Genomic DNA, 22,283 nt, shown 5'->3' with positions numbered 1-22,283 from the left:
GAGAGGAGGTTCGATCATGTCTGGTCGGCCTCGCGTGGATCCTCTCGCTATTTCGCCCACCTGTTTTTGATCGTGGACGGGACGACCCTTTTTGAGCTTTTTCTGGTGCCTGAGAGGAGGTTCGACCATGTCTGGTCGGCCTCGTGTGGACCCTCTCGCTGTTTCACCACCTCGACGGCGGCTTCGGACGTCACACACGCCTTCTTCGGCCCGTGGGTGGCGCGCTTCTGGACCCCGTCTCGCCTCTTCCCTCGCCTCGGCGGTTTCGGACGTCACACACGCCTTCATCGGCCCGTGGGTGGCGCGCTTCGGGACCCTGCCTGGCCTCACCTCTAACCGCGGCTCACGGTTCGCCTCGACGGCGCCCCGTCTGGCCTCTCCCCTGTCCACGGCTCCCTCCTCCCGGGGACACGGCTCCTTCCTACCGAGGGCTTCGTACCCGCCGCCGCTGTGCCTTCGCCAGCGGCCGGGCGGCGCTCCTCCCTGCTGGGGACCTCCGGGTTTTTCACGCCCGTCCCCACGTCGCAACACAGCGACCCTGCTTTCTGCGGCCCCCTGACGACGGCCCGTTCCGGCTGATAATGAGTCTAATCTGACAGGACAGAGACACGCAGCTCCTCCCGCTGTGATGCAGCGGGAGGAAAACACACACTTCAAGTCAGATCATCACCCTTAGCTATTTTAATTACCTCTCAAACTACCTAAACTAGTTATAAATATGTTTATTTTTACTGTCGAGTCATCATTACTGGATCAGCTGCTGCATGAGACAGAGGCCCCGGCTCCACGGGGTAGAAAACGGGTTGAATCCGCATATTTCTCATGCGTATAGCCCTCTAAGCTCGACGACGCCGTAAGGGAAACGTAGAAACGGACCCCGCAAACGACAACGGGTCCAAAGGTGGATAGATCTGGGAACGGAGCGCTCTGGGGGGTCCAACGGGGCCGTGGAGTCGCCTATACGGTCATTCGTTTTCATAGCCCCGCCTCTCCCCGCCTCTCCCCCGCAGGGTTGCTATCGTGCTCCAGTCGCTACTGACCATGCTACAGTTCTTTGTGCAACATCTACAGGAGCTCCTCCTTGAATTCAGATTATTTATCTTTATCTCGATATGGACATAAACGCGAGTGAAGTCTAATCTGACAGGACGGAGACACGCAGCTCCTGCCGCTGTGATGCAGCGGGAGCAAAACACACACTTCAAGTCAGATCATCACCCTTAGCTATTTTAATTACCTCTCAAACTACCTAAACTAGTTATAAATATGTTCATTTTTACTGTCGGGTCACTCATTACAGGATCAGCTGCTGCATGACACAGACACTGACGCTGTCAGAAGAGAGGAAAAAGAGACAGGCTCCGTGTATTTTATTATTATATATCATTATATCGTCGTTATTCATTTGTTTTAAAGCTCAATAAATAACAAAGAAGACCTTTGACCGGCACTTTTATAATTTTGTCCGGAAGATTTCAACTTTAACACACGTTGACCGGCGAGTGGGCGGAAGCTTTTTTGCGGTTGCGTTTGCGTTACTCCGATGCGTTTTGCCGTATGCGTTCCCATGGAGCCGGGGCCTCAGTGTCAGTCAGACTGCTGAAAACTGCCACCCGATTACGTCATCAATTAAAGTTTTGCTGCATTGTTTATGTTTAGCTGTAAATTGTAAATGTAAAGGAATTTATTTAGACTTTTTCATTGAATCCATGCAATCAATGCATTTTGCAATAATTTGCACATTCAATCCTTTGGAGTATATCTGTTAATTGTGTGATTTCTATTTTATGAATCATGAGATGTTCAGTACTTAATATTTATATTCTATAATTCACTGCATTCTATTTCGCTGTAAATTACTGCTTTATTTTATTGCTATCTAACTATATTTTATTACAGTGTCCTTAAAGATTTTTTGTTTTATATGGAGAGTGTTTGTTTTATATTTTATGTATGCACCATGACATCAAGTCAAATTCCTCGTATGTGTGCACCTACCTGGCAATAAACCCGTTTCTGATTCTGATTCTGATTAATGTACCTTTTGTAGTGTTATGCAACAAAAACTATCAAGGCAAATCCCTCGGCAATAAAACAGATTCTGAATCAAAACATTTTTTAGGGTGGATCTTCCTCCCTATAGAATACCATAGGCAATCAAATGCAGTCTTCTGATCTATAGATTACATCATATTCAGGAGTAGAGGATATATGTATCCCTTAAAATAAAATGTCAATAGGTTTACATTACCTGCTGCAATGTGTATGGTTACTCAAGAAGAGCCATTCTCGTCTTTAAATAACAGACAGGTAGATGGATGGATAGATGGATGGATAGATAGATAGATGGATGGATAGATAGATGGATGGATAGATAGATAGATAGATGGATGGATAGATAGATGGATGGATAGATAGATGGATGGATAGATAGATAGATGGATGGATAGATAGATAGATAGATTGCCTATAGCCTAATTTTTGTAATCCCATCACGAGGTAATTTACGTAGAGTATTACTGTTATTTATATTATTTTTATTTCATAACAGGCCTGTAAAAATGTACGTTAACACATTCGTGACGTTATGACTAATTTCCTCACAAGAGCTCGAATCTCTGGCGCTATAAATCCACAGTTGTATCTGTTCTCCATCTTTTCACACTGTGTAGGCTACCAAGTCGGTCAAACGTGAAGCACTTCAGCCAAATTATGCAACAGCGAGAACCTTTGCGCGCCTCCCATTGGTCGCTCATGAGCCCATTGAGGGGCGTGGTTTGAGAACAACGTCTACACGCTATTGGTCGCACGTCTTAGGGGGCGTGTCATCTGAGTTCATTCATAAATGTAGCGGCGGACCTTCTCTCCAACATGTCGTCTCTGTTTATACCATGGTTTATATACTGACTAATAACACATGTCGTGTCTCCGCAATTGTGAGCATCCGGAAAACGCTGCAGCCTTGGCAGATGAAAGGGTGTGACTGGTTATGAAGAGACGTTAATGCTTGCTTTGATTTACGTACAAATGATATGTTAACATAGCCTACACATAGGCCTACAGGAAATGTTGCTATGATGTGCACAGAAATAGACAGCTGAGCTATATCTAGGAACGAGGAAAGTACAACTAAACAAAGACAAATAACTATGAACATCATGTAAACACAACTGGTGTATACATTTTATGCAAACAGGCATAACTACAAATGACCAACAATAACTAAATAAAATAAAACGTCTATTTACAAGATACCTGTTACCTAAATAGTAAACTTTACGAATAGTGCATACAAATAAATAGTGAATAAATAGAGGCTTCGTGGACTGGATCATATTGTCTATGTTTATGTACTGTAAAAAAAGCTTGAAGGATTTGGTATTGACAGTGACATATAACATGTTTAATGCTGCACATTTGTAAACAATTATTTATTAATACTGTGCCTGCTTGTCGGTGCATTAAATATAAACCAGTCACTGAGGATTATGCAAAGAAAGGGAGTTTATATTTCACCTTGTTTCTTTTTCTAAGTTGTTTAACTATAGTATGCCATGAGTAATTCAAATTCCTCTATTGTAGCCAGAGAGTCTGACAGGTGGAATGAGGACACAGCAACATTGTGCAATTTTTTGAAAACTGTCCTGGTTTGCAGTTGAAAAAGTATATGTTGCTCGAACTATGCAAGGAGAATGTAGAGACAGTTGAGTGATAAGACTCTGTTTCCCCTCAGGCGGATCAGGTTTCTGTTGAGGTGCCTCGCTCTGGCCACACCTGCTTGTGCGTTTGGCCTTAAAGGAACTCCTGCATGCTTTCACTGCCCGAAGCTTGCATACTTTCACAATGAGTACGACCTTGAGACGGACATCTCCAGGGTAAATTCATTACAGGAAAATTAAACAATATTATTTTCAACATGATAGTTTTATCAGTCGTGTCCTGATATGAACAACAGATTCATTTACTACACGTTCTTCGTGTCACCTGAGGACACAAACCTCAGCGGTGAATCTAAACATTAATTGCACTGCAGTGTAACTTCATCTGCAAAATATCCAGTTTATTTCAGATGTTGGTCATTAGTTTCCACCTTGAGTAACCCAACAGAAACAGGCTTTATTTTCAATATTATAGGCCAGTTTGAAGCAGTGCACTTTGACCCACTTCATTGAAAAAATAACCATCCATAGGCGTCGGTTTGATGTTCACTCCTTTTTATTTATCTTTTCTATTTATTGTAAGACAGATAGTAATTCATGGTTACAACTGTATCAATGTTTTTCCTCCATTTCTCTCTTTTTTGTCAAGTTGACTACAATTATATTGCCAAGCATGTCAATACAAGGAGAAGGTATAACGAGAAGCATAGTGACACAAATAACAAACCAGGTGGGGGATGGGACGAAAAGAAGATGGGAATGGTGGGGGTGGTCTTCAACACCCATGAACTCAGAGTAGGTTCAATAGGTTGAGAGGAATGCTGTGGGGGTGGGAGAGCTTTTTCTATTGACCTGGACCCTGTTACATACACATATACACAAACACATACCCTCTTCCTTGGTTTACTATTACCCAAGGTTAAGCATTCATGTTTTTGGACAATAAGAATTCCTGCTTTGCTCACCTGCTGTTGAGCAAGGCTCAAAGAAAGGTCATGTCATTCAAACAAGGGCATTGCTTGTTGTTGTGTGTGTGTGTGTGTGTGTGAGAGAGTGTGCACGTGTTGAAGAGTGAGTGCAGTGGGTTTATGTATGTTGTATGTATAGCGGGGGATGGGAAGCCCCTTCTTCCCTGACTTTGTCATGTGTGGAGCTTAGAGGCCTTGACCACTCCTGATGCTTTAACCTGACATTTCACATCTAAAAATACCAGTAAAATCCTGCATTATAACCGACCTGTGATTAAAGTCTTACTGGGAGAGAAAATACCAATACATATGATGAGTATGGGACAGATAATGCGTGTGTGTGTGTGTCGTCCATACATATTGACTAGTGGTTGCATACAGCAATGCATGGGAGGGTCGGTGAGTTCTCTCTGTAGTAACCTTAAGTAGAGGGGGAAGGTGCTTCACAAACATACATCCCAGAGCTGGAAACTGATTGGTGCATGATTGTAAGACCATTGTGACTTACATTTTGAGGTAGTGATCTTAATTTATGACACATTGACGAAACATCGTTCACCCTAACATTGGACGGGTTAAGAGGCCTCCATCACTCCTAATTCTTTAATCTGACATTTCATATTTAAAAATACCAGTCAAATCTAGCCATATAACTTACTAGGAGAGTAAATACATATGATGAGTAAGATAAAAAATACTTTATTGCACGCTGTTGGGAAATTCAGGTTTTCAATAATAGGTATTCAGTAACAGAATAGGAGTGAAACACGGGAAAGGACAGATGAGGTCACACAAGGATAGGAAGTAAAAAAAAAAAAAAATAATTAACATGTAAGTAGCAGTATGAATAAGAAAAATAACAATAACATAAGGTGGAAGACTAAGAAGCTAAATGTACCAATACAGATAAGGTGTATCTGTGTGTGTGGTCTACACATATTGACATGTAGTGGTTGCATACGGCAATGCATGGGAGGTTGGTGAGTTCACTCTGTAACCTTAGGAAGAGGGGCAAGCTGCTTCATGACCCCACATCGCAGAGCTAGAAACAGACCTGCTGCATAACTGTAAAATCTTTGTCACTTACATTTGGAGGTAGCGATCTTAATTCTAACTAAAAGATACAATGACAAAAATCCTTCACCCTAAAATTGGACGGGCTTAGAAGCCTCCACTGCTACTCATTCTTTAATCGGAAATGTCCTATTTGAAAATACCAGTAAAATCCAGCATTGCTACACTACATGTGATTACAGTCTTACTAGGAGAGAAAATACCAATACATATCAAGATTGAGATAAAAAAAAGATCTTAATTAATCACTGTAGGAAAATTCAGGTGTCATAGCAGCGATAAAATAAGAAGTAAACACAGGATAGTACAGATGATGATTACGAATAACAACAATAACATAAGATAAAAAGTAAGTCATTTACAAACAGATAATTAAATGTATACATATAAATGCAAGACAGTTAAGGTGTGTGTGTGTGTGTGTGTGGAATATACATATTGACATGTTTGCATAGAGCAATGCATGGGTGGGTCCGTGAGTTCACTCTGTAGTAACCTTAAGTAGAGGGGGAAGGTGCTACATGACCATAAATCCACAGAGCTGGAAACTTACTGCTGCTGATTGTGAAACCCGTGTCACTTAAATGTTGTCTTAAAAAGTCGTACTTTAACTATAGAGCCACAATAAAAACAAAATAGAATACAATATTACATTTCTAATAAAGAAAATCTACTTTTATCTCATGCTTTCACGTTTTAACTCGTTTTCTTCCCACCTGTGTTCTCTAGTTCTGAACAATGACAACAATTTTTACGTGAGAGTATTTGTGGCACACAACATGTGAGCCACAAAGCCGGTTTGTCAGTTAAACTTACGAAGCAACTGAAGAAATTGCAGAAAATGTCTTCAAGTGAAACACCAAAAAATAAACAAACTAAACAATTTATCAGTAACATCAGTGACAGTTATATTAGCAAAGATGTCTCCAATAGGGTTAAAGGGCCCATGTCATGGCCATTTCCACTGATCATAATTACATTGTTGAGGTATACTAAAATAGATTTATACTGTGCAATTTTCCAAACTCACATTGGTTTCGCATACAGCATCTCTGTCAAGCATGTGTATTCAGCAGTATTCACTTTCTCCACTAAACGACTCGTTGGAGCTCTTGCCCCCCCCTCCCTGTGAGCCTAGTGTGCTCCGATTGGTCAGCTCGGCCACTCGTTCTGATTAGTCAACCACCAGAGAGGCTGCGCCCATGTCAGTGCTTTTCCCGGCTGCTCTCAGCGTAACATCAGTCTTATCATGGCGTCGGTACAGCGGTATATTTTATATACATATATATTTTTAACTGTTGTTATAGAAGAGTGTGACGGCCCCAGGGCCTTTGTCTTACGATGGGGTGGAGCTGAAGAGGCTAATCAGCACGATCACGGACACCTCCGGACACAGTCTCTCTCCAAAGCGGCTGCAGGAAGACTAACTCTGCGATCCTCTCAACCACCTGTCTCTGCATTTACCACAATAAATGTGCCGTGGTTTTGTAAACTCGTGTATGTCTCCTTGTCTTTCCGTTGTGGCCTACGAGCTACTCTCATAACAAAGAGTAAGTTATTTTTACCCGTTATAAACTACTACTGTTTGATGAGAAATCAAATCATGGTTTGCTATATGAATTCAGGGAAGAAAGGATAGGCCTACTAAGTATTTCCATTAAACTTTATTTTTAGAAATGTACAAAATGAACATAAATATACATATATACACACGGTATATCATTCATTCCTCCTCCTCGCATCTTGCCTGCGCACAGTCGGTGCGGTGCCTTTTAGCACCCTCAGTAGTAGTAGAATCCCTTCCCCGTCATGGATTGTCCGCCAGGATCTGGCTGGACGAAATCAAATGCAAATCACAAAATATTAGAGAAACTTAGTTGTTTTAGATTCGTTAGTAGTAGTTGTGTAATGAACAGCTTGCCTGCTAATATGCTAACCTAGCTTTGTTTACCTTGGTAGCTAACACGATATGAACGTTAGCTTGGAGGAAAGGCAACTATAATGCAGTGTAATAAAACTACTATGAACAAAAGCTAGTGGTTCATATTAGGCTACCAATAACGTGTTTATAATTGCAATCGTATACGGGTATTCTGCTACCATACAATGTAACTTGCATGAATACATTGTTTTGCGCTAGCATACAGCTAGCCTCGTTAGCTACATGCAGTATATGTACGGTCACAATGTACGGTAAATCACAGTACAGTATACTGTATGAGTATTCCGTGTGTGTGACTGCAGACATTCTCCTGCCATGACAAACATGTAAGGCCATCTGCTGACATTGTAGTTGATATATTTAAACGCTAGCAACGTAGCATCACAAAAATGTTTTTCTGACCAAAACTAGCTCTAGCTCCGTGTGTTACATCGCTACGCCAGCTATAATGTAATTACGTTTCGCGACTGACCGGCAAATCACCCGGAGTATACTGTCAATAGGTATTTTGTGTGTGAATGCAGACATTCTCCTGCTATGAGATACATGTATGCAAGGCCATCTGCTGATATTAGAGTTGATATATGGAAACTCTAGCAACTTAGTTAGCACAGTTAGCACTGTGTCAATGGCTTAGCAGTCCAACACAGTTTACACATTTAAACAGTCTTGTTTGATAAATACACAAATAACAATGCAAACTTACAGGTTGTATACCCAGATCTTCCCCTGCTCCAAACGGTCCAAACAAGCTGTGCATATCCGGCCTCAAACTGGGCAATGTTTTGGAAGCTTTCGTCTGTGAAATGCCGGTTCTTCGAACCTCTGGAGGAGGAACACGCCGCTGCTGGTGTGGCCATAGCTCTTCGGGATTGGTCCATTTCGTTCCGGGTACCGCATGACATCAGGCGGTACCCGGAACTAAATGGAAGACTCAAATGGGCAGTGACGTATCTCCAACGAGGCGTTTTGGGGAGGTATTTTCTGTGTTAGAGTTTTACTCGCTACAGGGTGTACTTTGAGGGTTTTGACTCTGCACACCGTTTACATGCATAAAAACCTTCATAACACACAAGGGGACGGGTAATAACCGGAAAAGCATGACATGGGAGCTTTAAGCATTGTGTTTTGACAATAGGTTAATAGGTATTTGCTTCTATAGGATCTTCAAGTAAGGTATAGGCTTATTTGTGTCTGAGTTAAATGTATTTGGAAAAACTGAAAAAAGTAAGAGGAATCCATGGAGTTGCGTATTAGAATTATTTGGTTATAAAGTGGAATTGTGTCATTGTCGAATCAATAGGGAAATATAGTTAAAGAAAAACAGGGTGTGTTGTACTGGGTCAAATTGTTTGTGATGTGAATGTAATAAATCAGGTTCTCTTCCAGGATAGGACATGTAGGCAAGTCGAATAAGAATGTCCAACTCTTTGGTATTGTCTTGCAGTCTGAAAAGCATTCAAGGCACCGTAGTGTATGTTAAAATCCTAGTTATCTTTGTATCAAAAATGATTTTCACTTGGCCTAAAAAAAAAGTGAGTGCCTCATATGCTTGGCTGCCTCAGCACATTAAATTAATTAAAGAAAGCTTTCATTATTTTACTATGTGACATTTTGATAATGCCATGGTCTGTGTGGTGACGTTCAGCTGTACCCAGTTTTAAAAATGATGTCAGCCATTAAATGATATTCTCTCTCGGACACATAGGTCAAAGTCGAGTATTGTAACAATCATGTGAGCATTGGTTTCAAGGGGACCTATCATGCAAAATGCACTTTTGTACGTCTTTTCTACATGAATATGTGTCCCCGGTGTTCCAGGGAACTCACCAAGTGTCAGAAAACACAACCCTCTCTATTTTCCTCCATACCCAAATCTCTAAAAAAGGGGCTGCAACGGATCTGATAAAAACTGATCCAGATTTGAACACTTTACTGACGTCAGGAAAGTGGCGCTACGGCTATTGGGCCAACTCCACCAATCAGGAGGAGACAGCCACGGCCATTGCCGTTCGAAAGTGCTGGAGACGCTGTAGTACATATGCCAGGCCTGTAAGTGGCGCTGTAGTCTGCCCCAAAAGCAGCGAAGAAGACTTGGTTGCCCTATTACTGTAAAGCGACCTTGGGTCCCTTGAAAGGCGCTATATAAATGCAAGCTATTATTATTATTATTACCATGGTTACCCTTCTGTTTATTCTCCGCTGTGGCTTTCTTTCTCCCTCCCCGAGGCAAGCGTTTGCTCCCGCTGCAATGCAATCCCTCCCCGTCGAGGCAAGCACTGTAATTCTCTCCGGTTAGTCCACCAGCAGATGACAAACACCCACCTCTCCGCCTCTTCCAAGGAACGAGGGGACCGTGCAGCAGAGTTTCAGTTTCAGTTACTTTCGCCGGTCAAGATGTCCGTTAAAGTTTAAGGCCCAGGCTCCACGGGAACGCATACGGCAAAACGCATAGGATTAACGCAAACGCAAACGCCAAAAAGCTTCCGTCCACATGCAATATACACCGGATTGTGTCTTGTTACACGAGACAGCTCCGTTTACATCCAACCGCTGGAAAAGCTGCAGTACATATGCCGAGCCTGTACGTGGCGCTGTAACTTCCTCCACAAAAGCAGCAACTTCCTCCACAAAAGCAGCGAAGAAGAATGGTTGTCATGGCTGCACTTCTGTTTATTCTCCGCGGTGGGGGCCGAGGGAACCGGGCAGAGTTTTTCGCCGGTCAACGTGTGTTAAAGTTTAAATCTTCCGGACAAAATTATAAAAGTGCCGGTCAAAGGTCTTCTTTGTTATTTATTGAGCTTTAAAACAAATGAATAACGACGATATAATGATATATAATAATAAAATACACGGAGCCTGTCTCTTTTTCCTCTCTTCTGACAGCGTCAGTGTCTGTCTCATGCAGCAGCTGATCCTGTAATGAGTGACCCGACAGTAAAAATAAACATATTTATAACTAGTTTAGGTAGTTTGAGAGGTAATTAAAATAGCTAAGGGTGATGATCTGACTTGAAGTGTGTGTTTTGCTCCCGCTGCATCACAGCGGGAGGAGCTGCGTGTCTCCGTCCTGTCAGATTAGACTTCACTCGCGTTTATGTCCATATCGAGATAAAGATAAATAATCTGAATTCAGTGTGCAGTGTACTTTTGCGGGGGTGAGCAGCAGAGGTGGGGGGAGGCGGGGCTATTGCGTCATCATTATCAGAAAAGGATGACCGTATAGGCGACCACACGGCCCCGTTGGACCCCCCAGAGCGCTCCGTTCCCAGATTTATCCACCTTTGGACCCGTTGTCGTTTGCAGGGTCCGTTTCTACCGTTACGTTACGGTGTCGTGTAGCTTAAAGGGCTATACGCAAGAGAAATATGCGGATACAACCCGTTTTCGTTCCCGTGGAGCCTAGGCCTAAATCTTCCGGACAAAATTAGAAAAGTGCCGGTCAAAGGTCTTCTTTGTTATTTATTGAGCTTTAAAACAAATGAATAACGACTCTATATAATAAAACACGGACGACGGAGATCTCTTTTTCTCCCCCTCTTCTGACAGCCCAGCAGCTGATCAGGGGCCTCATTTATAACGCCTTGCGTAGGATTGACGTGAGAAGGTTGCTTACGTGGTACAAAGCAAAAAAATAGGTACAGAAATGTTCCGACATTTTCCGATTCACAAAACATTGCGTACCGGCGAGGGAAGTGCGTACCGGCACTTCCTACGCCTGTTTCCCTTTATAAATCACAATCGACTCGAAATGCGGCGCAGCTTTTGCAGGCTTCACGTAACGCCCATATTTGCCTATAAATAGTCAAAGAAACGCCCATTCATTCATTCATTTTGACTGACTGCATCAAGAAGATCGCAGGAAATTAACAGCTAAAAAAGACATCTCACACCGTGTCAGAGTTTGGTTATTTTGGGGAGGTTGAGATAAATCATATTGTTTGGTGGATGCAGTTTGAACCAGAGTAGCAGCATGGAGGTCGGATCGTCACCAAAATAAATAAATAAGTGGTCCGAAAAAAGTTAATGACAAAAAAAATACACATAACCTTCCTCATGCAGTGTGTTTGTCCCGGGGACAGGAGACACCCCCTTGATGAGAAACTGTAAGAAATGATCGGGGAATCCCTCCGGAGTGGAGTCATGACGACTGGATCTGAATTATTTTGTTGTATTTGGTGGTTTGTGTTCCAGCTGTCGATCAGCAACTATATATCCATAATCCACCAGTTAAAGGAAATACAACTAATGGATTGTGTTATATTAGCTGTACAATTTACCACATAGGTGTTCTTAGTTTCCATACCTCCTGTGTTTTACGAGCGACTTATCAAGTCTTGGCAAACGGCATAAAACACGATTAAACGTGATAGTATATAAAACCATGCTCGTATCTACAACCTATAGAAATGCAAAACGGCGTCAGTTTAGACGTAATTCTGTCCTCCTGCTTACCGCATCATTTATGAGAAAACATTTCATAACATTAACACAACATATTCGAGGTGGTTTTAAATAACATATCCGTATTTATTTATTTATTTCTCCAAGTTATGTTTTTGTGTGCACTGAGGAGTCGCAAACAGGCGTTTGTTTAATCATTTTAAGATTGGCTTTAATCAATGTTTGAAAATGAATTCTTCATATGATAAATGAGAGGTAACATTTTATTTATTTCCACATATTTCTCTCCATTCTTCCTTCTGCCAACGGTGTCGCAGTTTCTCGTCTCTCCCGTTGTTGTGCTTAGTGCGTACGCATGGGTTAGAGTTTGCGTGGAGGACCGCACATTTTCCCGTCAAGTTAGTATTTTATAAATCGCAAACATTGCGTAGAAACTGGCGTACGCCATTTTTTGAGCGTATATCCCTTTATAAATGAGGCCCCTGAGCACGTCTCCCCTCTCCTGCAGGGGGGCGTGGTCAGCAGAATCAGACCCGTAGACAGCAAACAACACATAGAGCGAAATGAGGCATGGCTAAAATGCATGATCTGGTATTTCGAAAACAGAAACCTATAAATATACCTTATATAGGTATGGCCCTACAATATATCATTTAAATATAGCATGATAGGTTTCCTTTAATGTGTCTGGGTGTATTTTACACACGTTCCTTGTTTATCAGGCTTTTTCCCCCGACAACACAAATGCATCTATGCTTTTGTGTTGTCATGCTGTTCTACTGTTGGTAACGGCTGCATTTGTTCAATTATCACAATATGTTGAGAGCTCGGTGTGATGGGGTGTCATTTCCTATTTTGCAATCAATGCGCAACTTCTTTAATGTGTTGGTAGTGACTGACTCTGTGGAGGCAGTGCAATACATCTTGCACATCAGATGCATATGACATATTGTGCATGTCTGTGGCCGACGCCGTAGTGCATAGCGTACGTGTGTTTACACCATGGTTTACACCCGCTCCTGCTGGCTGTAGTAGAGTGAGCCACGCTCACGGACAGCACATGAGTAGGCAGGGCCGTGAGTGCCCGTGTGGCCGACCAATCAGCGGCTAGTAGAGCAATCACTGGCTGGAAAGCTCAGCCAATAGCGATCGACACTGCCGGGCCGTCAGCCAATAGAATGCGCGCAAAGCGTGGGCACGTGGATCTGGGCACATGTTGACGCTCGTAAACTGCCGAGAGAAAGAGCCAGCAAAGACACAAACTGAAGAGCAGCCGACCGGGCGGTGTGTGTGCGTGTTGTGTGTGTGTGTGTGAGAGAGAGAGAGAGAGAGAGAGAGAGAGAGAGAGAGAGAGAGGAGAGAGCTGAGGCTGGATGCCCCGATGCTGCTCCAGCCACGGAGTGTGTATTGACGGATCTGTTGTTTCAAAGCCGGAGATAGAGCTGTTTACTGTAGTTTTTGACAGCGGCTGTTTTATCTCACATTGCTGAAGGTGAGTAGCTCCTCGGACTGTATCTTTTTTTGTTTTACGGCTGAGTTGGTTGGCTAGCCTAAAGGAATTTCCTGCCCGGCTGTGTCCTGTATGCGCTCCTGGTACAATTTGTCAAAAATAGCCAAAAGCAGTTCTTTCTCACGTGGATTTGTTCCATGCATTTCTTTAATAAAAGATCCTTACTATGTCATTAGGGCTTTAATGTTGCCATAACATTATAATACAACATCTCTTATATAATTGATACATTTCTTGGCATGTCATCCCGGTTTATTTCTGATATTTTATATGCTTCATAATAAATGTACGGAACATTTCGTATCATGATATTTTAGTTTATGTTGGTGGTGCGCAGCCAACACCTGAGACGCAGCCTCATGGTCTGTACCTGTGCAGACAAATGCACCATCACTCCCACCACACCCCCCTCTATACTCACAGCACCATACCATCCACTATAGGCGTACAACTAACACATAGGGCGTGGAACATTTTTGAAATAAAATTGAAATATAGCTTACTTCCACTATTTGTTTCAGTTGACTCTTTAAACAACGTGACATTTGGTTTTAAGAGGAAGCAGGTGGTTTAAAAGGAAGCCAACCATCAGATGCAAATAAAACGTGAATGACATTTTGTTGTAGTCTTGTATAGAATTGTCTATATACCTGATATTGGGACATGTTGTGGGTTAGTTAATGCACCTTTCATCAGATACAATCACAAACGTAAATATCTCTTAGTCCCCTTTGTCTGGGAGCGAGTTTAGTTTTATTTCTCAAATTGATGAAATCTGTGTTAGTGTGTATATTATTGGTTTTGACATCTCTAATTTCCCCCTCTATGTTGGTGGGATGAAAGACCAGCAAGCACTCAAATTTTAGACAGAGAGTGGAAAGAAAGCGAAATATAGATGAGAGAGAGAGCGAGGCACATGGCCAGAGATACAGAATGTAAAATGTGAGTAGGAGAGGAAGAGGAGGAGGAAGAGGAGGGGGGCTGGTCTGTGGAAGAGGAAAGGAAGAGGAGCACCAGGCTTGTGTGCATAACGAACAGAATGAGCTGAAGGGAGAGCAGAGATGAGAGGCATACAGAAATACAGCCGTAGAGGAAGAGGTTTGTGTGTGTGTGTGAATCCAAGGGGGGATGGAGAGCAAGCCTGAGACAGAGAGGAGGGGCGAGAGAGAGCACCGGAGGCAGTGGGAGAGAGAGAGAGAGAGAGAGAGTGCCTATTCTGATTTCACTACTTTACACCCCCATCCCCCTCACAGTTTACTCTGCTCTCCAGTCTCCAATCTCTTCAATGGGAGCCAGACATGCACTACCATTGTGTGCCTACTGCCTACCCCCAGCCCCTCTCTGCAGTCTGCACCATGTTTAAACTAGGGCACCAGGATACCCACCATTTTGGGTAATTATTTTTGGTAGCGAGATAGGGGAGAGTATAAAAAAAGATGATCCTATGATCTTGTTTCCCTGCCTTTTACTTCTTCTCGGTCTCCATGTGCCCTGCCCCTCTCTCTACTAACAACTTGCTCAGTGTCCAGCTAAGCCTTTTTTGTGTCTTCTCTAAGCCTAATTGAGTGTTATGATAACCCTCTGCCCCAACAGCAATGCAGTCCCAGGGCAAGACTTCCTCTCAGCCCTCCATCGATTCCCTGAGCTCCGGAGACAGCCTCCTGTGCAGCGACTCGGAGCAGGCCGAGGACGAAAGCGACGTCTTCCTGACGAATGGCTCTCCTGTCATCATCGGTGGCGTGGGCGGGGCTAAGGCCAATGGAGACAGAGGGTCGGAGTGTCCCAGGTCCCAGTGGACGTGTGATGGCTCTACAGATAAAGAGGAAGAGGAGGAGTTGTACAAGTCGGAAAAAGGCGGCAAGGCAGCTCGCATCAGATTGGACCAGACAGATCCTTCAAAACAGAATCCAAAGTCACAGGGAGACCTGCTGTTTGCTCAAAAGGTAAGTGACTGATGAGAAGAGGGATGACAGAACAATGTGTGCACAGGAAAGACTGATTCAGACAGCAAGGACTGACTCAAACCCGGTAGTAATCCATCTTCTCTTCTGCTTCCTGTCAGTGTGCTGAGCTACAGGGTTTTGTCAGGCCCCTGCTGGAGCTGCTGAATGGACTGAAGAGGGGTCGATTCGATCAAGGTAAGCATCCTTACATCACTGCTTTCAGTCAAGCATGTGTGCAGCCTGGAGCTAGGGTTGTAGATGCTGAACATGGGTTTATGTGGCCTCAGACCATCCAATGGAGAGTGTTCTTTTGTACAGCATTCTGTATTGACCCAGCCTATTGAAAGTGCAGCGTGTGTGAAGCGACAGTCTTGTGGCTGACTCATCAGCTCACGAGAGTTTACTGATATCACAAGTGAAAGTGTATGTGATATACTGTGTGTCTTCACATGCATGCATTTTTTGCGACTATGGGGTCTTGCATTGCAAATACCTAATGTGGGATTATGTTTGTGATTGACAGGTTTAACTACTTTCCAGCAGAGCGTCGCTATGGATCGTATCCAGAGGATTGTGGGTGTTTTACAGAAACCCCACAGCGGGTAAGATGCTTTCCACTATGTCCCACTATCCAACCTCAGTGTTAAGAACTATCTGCTACTTATTGTAATCTTGCCTCTGCATCACTAGGCACTACATCAAAGTTGGATTGTAGCATGTTAATGATAATCAAATTAAAGTTATAACAAGAAGTTTACTGTGAGGTAGTCCTGCATTTCAGGCCTCATCCTGGTCAATATTTTATTGAACAGTTATCGGGATGGGTAGTTACAGCATTCACTGGCAGTGCAGAGAAACACCAAACCTTTAGAAATAATGTATCTAGATGTATATGCAGGACTGTAAAAGACCAGATGTTTTCCTATGCTTTAACTCAATAGCATTGCCATCTGTTCCTCACTGTCGTCTTTTTGTTTTTTTACTTGTCCTGTGTTTTGCAGGGAGAAGTACCTGAACACTCTGCTCCAGGTTGAGGTGATGCTGAAGATTTGGTTTCCGCAGATCCACACTCAGCCTGTCTCTGCAGGCTCCAGCGTCGCAGCGTCACCCGCTCGCTTCCCCCAGGAACCTCCCCCCGTCACCCCGCCGCACAAGTACAGGGATCAGTCACACATTCCCGTCAAGGTGAGAACACACACATTCCTGGATGTGCAAGAGCCTACTTGTGCACACGCATAAACCTCCCTCTCTCACACCACCACAAATTAAATTATATATTCACTTGCAAACTACTTTCATGCTCATTTTTCAGAAGCGCAGACTCAGCTGGACGGGGACGGACTCCCCCACCCCTTCCCCGGTGCTTTTCAAGTGCTCTCGAAACAGTGTGGAAGAGAAGAAGGTGAATCAAGAGTGTGATGAAAGGAAGAGCCCTCTTTCTTCGTCATTGGCACCTGATGCAAACCCAGACTCACCAGTGGCGGGTAAGGACCAGCTAATTGGGGACACAAAGGGAAAGGACAGTGACAGAGAGGAACTAGGCAAACAATTCAAATACAAAGCAGGGCAAAACTCAGAGCCAAGCCTGACGTGGGTCCACGTTGCCCCCATCCTTTCCCCCCGAAAGCCCTGCGCTTCACATGAGGGCACAACAGTGGGAGGAAACAATGAAAACAAGCCCGTAAACGCCGTCCTACTCCCGCCCAGGAGGAGGGGCCGACCAGCCACACAAGACAGATCCGTCACTTCTTCCTCTGTCGCCAACCCCAAAAATCTGAGTAAGCTGAGCCAGCCTGTCACTGGGCAACAGAGTGGGAGTGATACAGCTGAGACATGTCAGGGTCAAAGTGCGGCTCCTCAGGTCACGCTCACTCCTTTGCCCGAGGTGTGCCCCACCCCCTTAAAGACCTGAAGAAGATTTTCACACTACCGGGCTAAAAGCTGCTGTGTGAGGAAGAGGAGAAGAGGATGAAGGTGATTATAGATGCGTTAAAGGGAGGAAGGGGAGGAAAGAATTATCGGTGATAAATGTTGATGTTTGATCATACATAAAACCTCGTCAAAACCTCCATTGAAACTAGTATCTCAAACAACAAGACAAAATGTGTTTATGAGGAATCAGATCTAGTAGAGTTGATAATCATAACTACGTTATAATATTAACATTTGCACAAAAATAGTTGTGGTTGAGGCGGATAGGAAAGAACATCTAAAGCCCAACGGCTATTAGCATCTTATTGAGTGATAATCCAAAGGAGAGATTTGAAGAATTTTAAGGAGCAGTTTCTCCTCAGCTTACAAGCAATCACTTTACTTAAAGATGACTGACAGATGCACACACTTTATCCAAAATGTTATGATGTCAATTTTCTGAATGAGAGCTTCCAAGGTTATTGTGATGAGGTAACTTTAATCCAGAGTGAGTGACACAGGGTGAGCTGAATCTGAAGCTAGTCACATTTGACGTTACATTCACATGTGCGTTATACTGTACATGTGGTGGGTGAGAGTCTTTGGAAACTGGAAAAAATGACTTCATCAATTCATGAATGTAATCCTAGAAATGTCTGGGCGCATAGCATGGAGAGGTGTGTCATCACAGCGATCAGAGCTCAACTTTTCTTGACAAGCTGTTGATCAGAAGTTTCTTCCCGGTCCTCGACTGCAAACTGAGTCATGTCATAAAACTCCAAGAAAGACTTTCAAATACCAGCCAGAGGAAAAAACAAGGACCACTCAAAGACATGCGAGTCCCACAGTTAATTTATTCCGGTGTTGATCAGACACTGCATTTATTTATTGTTTGTGTTTATTTATTGGGCAGCTGATATCGCCTGCTGTGCTCATGCACAAGTTGGCTTACAATTGTATTGAGTGGATTGGGAAGATGCTGTTGAAAGTTGTTTTTTTGCTATCATAACGAGAGAAAAAACTTGAAACGTTTTGATTGGACTACAGTGCCTTTTTACCAAATAGGATGTGTTCAGAAAAGCATTTGGTGCTTTTTCAGTGCATTCATACTGCATTTTGATTGTTTGCTTGTATTTCACAAAACCAGGACAAATTAAATCCTGAAAGCCAACATGTAGTCATTTTCATCTTGCTTCCAAATGTACACACAGCATCCAGACCTACAGTATCATCAACTATATACAAAACCGGAGTCTAAAACTCCATTCACAGTTACACTAACTGCCTACATCTTCAACCTTTATACACACACACTAACTGTGGTGTGCTGATATTTGTAGTATTATTAAGTGTAGCCTTCCTTCGGTGCTTTTCTTTGGGTGCTCTTGAGAAACTTGAAAAAATACAGAGAAATTCTAAATGTAAGAGAGGAACTCTTTATCCTCTACTGCTGCTATTGTTATTTCGGATTCCATTAACGGATGTTCGATAGGAGACATCTGGAAATCGCTATCAATATTCTTCTCAAAGTAGGAGGGGATTAAGCGATGTGATTGGATTTACCTATATTGCAAAAGTATTGTAAATATTTAGAAAACAATTTTTTTAAGTGGTACGAGTGCTTCATACACTATTTACATAAACAGAGAGGTTGGAAATCCGTGTACCTTTCTCTTCCCTAAAAGTGAACACGTGATCACAGAGCCACTGGCAGCCTCCATTTTCCTGCCAATGTTTGTGGAGTTAGGAGTGTACCCTCACAGACCCAGAGTCAGCGACTAACCCCATCCCGCCTGCAAACGTGACGGTACGATGTGCCAGACGCTGACCCTCGATCCGAGGCGGGGGGTGTCCTCCTCCCCACTCCTGTTTTTATACGGTTGTGGTATGACAGAGAAACCAATTGCACTTATTTTACATTGTTTGTGTCCTATTTCATGTATGTTTTCTACTGCAGCGACCACTGCTGATTGGTCAGAAATAATATGTCTTGTTTATTTTAGCTGCCTTCGTTCTTCCTAAACTGTAAAAGCTGACCGTAGTTCCCTCCCCTCCCCTCCCCTCCCCCACTCTGCTGCATTCGTCTGCCCTTGCCCTCTCTCCTTCATCTCCCTCAATCCTGTTAGTATATTTTCTTTCTTAACTAAACCCTGTCTTTATCTCTTCCCATCTTTACATGCTATTACTCTTCTGGCTACTTTTTCAATAATGATGAACAGGAACAACTCTTTTAATAAATTACACATTTTGGAAATCTGAACTGTCTGTCATTTTGTGCCTATTTTGTGAACTTTTATACATTTTATTTGTGTATTTTCTATTTTTGATGTATTATGTGAGTGAGACTCATATTTGGGAACGCAGCTCTCACTAAACAGATGTGTGGCACAGTGGGGGGGCAGATTTACAGACTGTAGATTTTGGAGTGAGGGAGGGCAGGGGGTGATGAGGGGAAGGAGAGGGTAGTGAAAAGGAGGGGCGGCATGGTGTGAGACTACAGCCTCTGTAATCTGACTGGCACTAATGGGGGGGTTCTGGCTGATCCTCCGACCAGCTGCTTCCCCACCGATGTAGGTTATATGTGTGTTGTTTATTCCATGATATCACAATGAGTAAATACCTCCTGGTAGCAGAGAAGAGCCTGGCACGGTGGAGTCTGCGGTGCATTCCTGATACAGTCTGATCTCTGGACCCCGGCCTGGTGTTTTTAGGCTTCTAAAATAAAAGTAAAAAATGAACCTCACCCATCACTCCCAAAAGTGCCCTGTGCTGCCGTGACATCTGTGTTGCCAGGGATACATTTTCTATACAAACACAATATTATGTCTTTGAATGCTGCTGTTAACTCAAACACACACTGGGTGCCAGTAAATGTAATATTGTGTAAAACCCATTCATTTTTTCACTTAAATATACTATAGGTTATTGGTGAACATCAGTAAAGCTGTCAACACAACGTTGTGACTATTGGTGAAAATGTAATCATTCATGAGAAACTATTTTGACAATTAACTAATTGTTTCAGTTATTTAGTGAAGCAAACAATCAAATATTCTCTGGTTAAAGCTTCACGGATGAAGGATTTGCTGCTTTTTTCTCTTATTGATATATTTGTAAACTGCGTGACTGGGATTTGGATTATGGTCTGAAAAAACAACAATATGGACTAATTATCTGGCTTTTTATATAGCAAAACATTTATATTTTAAAATAGAAACTCTGGTGTCATATGTGTAATCACATATTAAATATGATTCACATTCCTGAATTAAAGACAGGAGACATTCACCATTTTCTTTCCACCTCAGCATCACATCCATGGATACAGCGTGCACATGGGCACGAGAGTGGCACATTTTAGGAGGGTGTGGTTTGATTTCTCTCTGCTCATAGGGGATGAAGTCAGCCAAGCCGCATACACACTCATACACACATTTACACACTCACACACAAAAACATGCCCATAGCCAGAATCGTAAACACGCGATTGTGCCACTCCCCTCCGCACGCTCTGACACAGTGACTGGCTGATTTTGTGATGGGCCTGTCTCTGACACACTGACTGCTACGCTACAACAACAGAGTGCCCTCCCTCCACCCCTCCACCCCCCTGCCTCCCTCCCTTCCAGCCCCCCCTTGTATCCATGCAGTTTTTAGCAGAGAAGCCCTTGCCCTCCATCTCCCCCCTCTACTACTTCTCTCTTCCTCCTCTGTAGGATGGAAATGAGGAGCAAGAGGAAAAGGACGGGGAGAGGATGAGTGGAGGGCACAGGGAGGAGACACGACCTCACTCCTTTTTGGGGAGCATGAAGGACATTTGTTGTTTTTCCCACTAAATAATAATCCTAATTTTTAGTAGCTTGACTCACTTGTTTTCACTGTTTTTCATTTTTCCTTCTACAATTTTGTTTGAAAACATATTTTATCTTCCTACTAAAAAACAAAACAAATTGATCATGCTGTGTTTGTCTATATTACACCACCAGTATGCAGAGTAGACACCATCCATTCAATTTGTTATTGAGTCATAAATGTCTTTGGCTGTTTTCACTTCTGTGAGTATCCTGCCAGCATGTGTTGGATTAGCTGAGCGTGTGTGTGCGACTGTGCGTGCATCAATAGGATTGCACATAATGAACTTACTGCCCCTTTTATCCCTCGCTCTGTTAGTTTTAATTGTGGTTCCAAGTCCTCTTATTGGTTTTAACAACTTAATGATTTAAGGGTGTCTGTGCTGTTTCGCTGCATGTGAAATGTACGTTACGACGGGATTGACACAATGAGGTGCTTATTTACTTGTCGGAGCTCCCCTCCTCCACATTACACTCACTGAACTCCAGTCAAACTCACGTGAGGGGAAGCCACGCTGTGACTTTACTACTACACAGTCGTGTACCAGCAAAGGCTCACACACTTGCTCTTACTCACCCAAAGTCCTGGGGGGTTTAAGTGCTGGCTAGTCCCAAAACCGCCCTGATCCTCATTAAAATTGCACAGTGGCCAGCCCTGGGATGGAAATCTGAGCTTCATGGAAGTCATATCTGCCTCGCTGGAGCTCACGGCGATCACAGGCCTTGAGGTGTGGGGTTAAAGATGCTGCTCTGCCCCCTGTGGACCCCATCACTGTGAGGCGACACGATAAAAACAAGAGATAACAGGACGACATTCTCAAGGACGCACGTGTATCTCATGACATTGTGTGTGATATTTGGGGCACAGCCGAGCTACAGGCAAATAACATCCTCATCATTTTCTTTGCCCTGAATGTGTTCAAGGGAGCCTGCTCGTGGTGACGCCATCTTACACGACTGCTCAATTATTCAAGTGCAGTGAGTGAAAGGGAATCACCAGATAGAATATACTGAGGAGAGA

At 43.3% G+C, this 22,283-nt stretch overlaps 1 protein-coding gene across 1 annotated transcript; it reads left to right on the top strand.

Annotated features, from left to right (window-relative positions):
• The first annotated feature begins 13,404 nt into the window (after positions 1-13,404).
• LOC117480095 lies at positions 13,405-19,647 on the top strand. The gene is made up of 6 exons (XM_034127274.1): positions 13,405-13,539; positions 15,151-15,500; positions 15,620-15,695; positions 16,024-16,102; positions 16,502-16,685; positions 16,813-19,647. The coding sequence occupies exons 2-6, from the start codon at positions 15,153-15,155 to the stop codon at positions 17,410-17,412; spliced, it is 1,287 nt and encodes a 428-aa protein (XP_033983165.1). The 5' UTR covers positions 13,405-13,539; positions 15,151-15,152; the 3' UTR covers positions 17,413-19,647.
• The last annotated feature ends 2,636 nt before the right edge of the window (positions 19,648-22,283 follow it).

This window comes from Trematomus bernacchii, unplaced genomic scaffold, assembly GCF_902827165.1.
Source record: "Trematomus bernacchii unplaced genomic scaffold, fTreBer1.1, whole genome shotgun sequence".
Lineage (NCBI taxonomy): Eukaryota > Metazoa > Chordata > Actinopteri > Perciformes > Nototheniidae > Trematomus > Trematomus bernacchii.
This window is presented reverse-complemented; position numbering and strand designations above follow the sequence as displayed.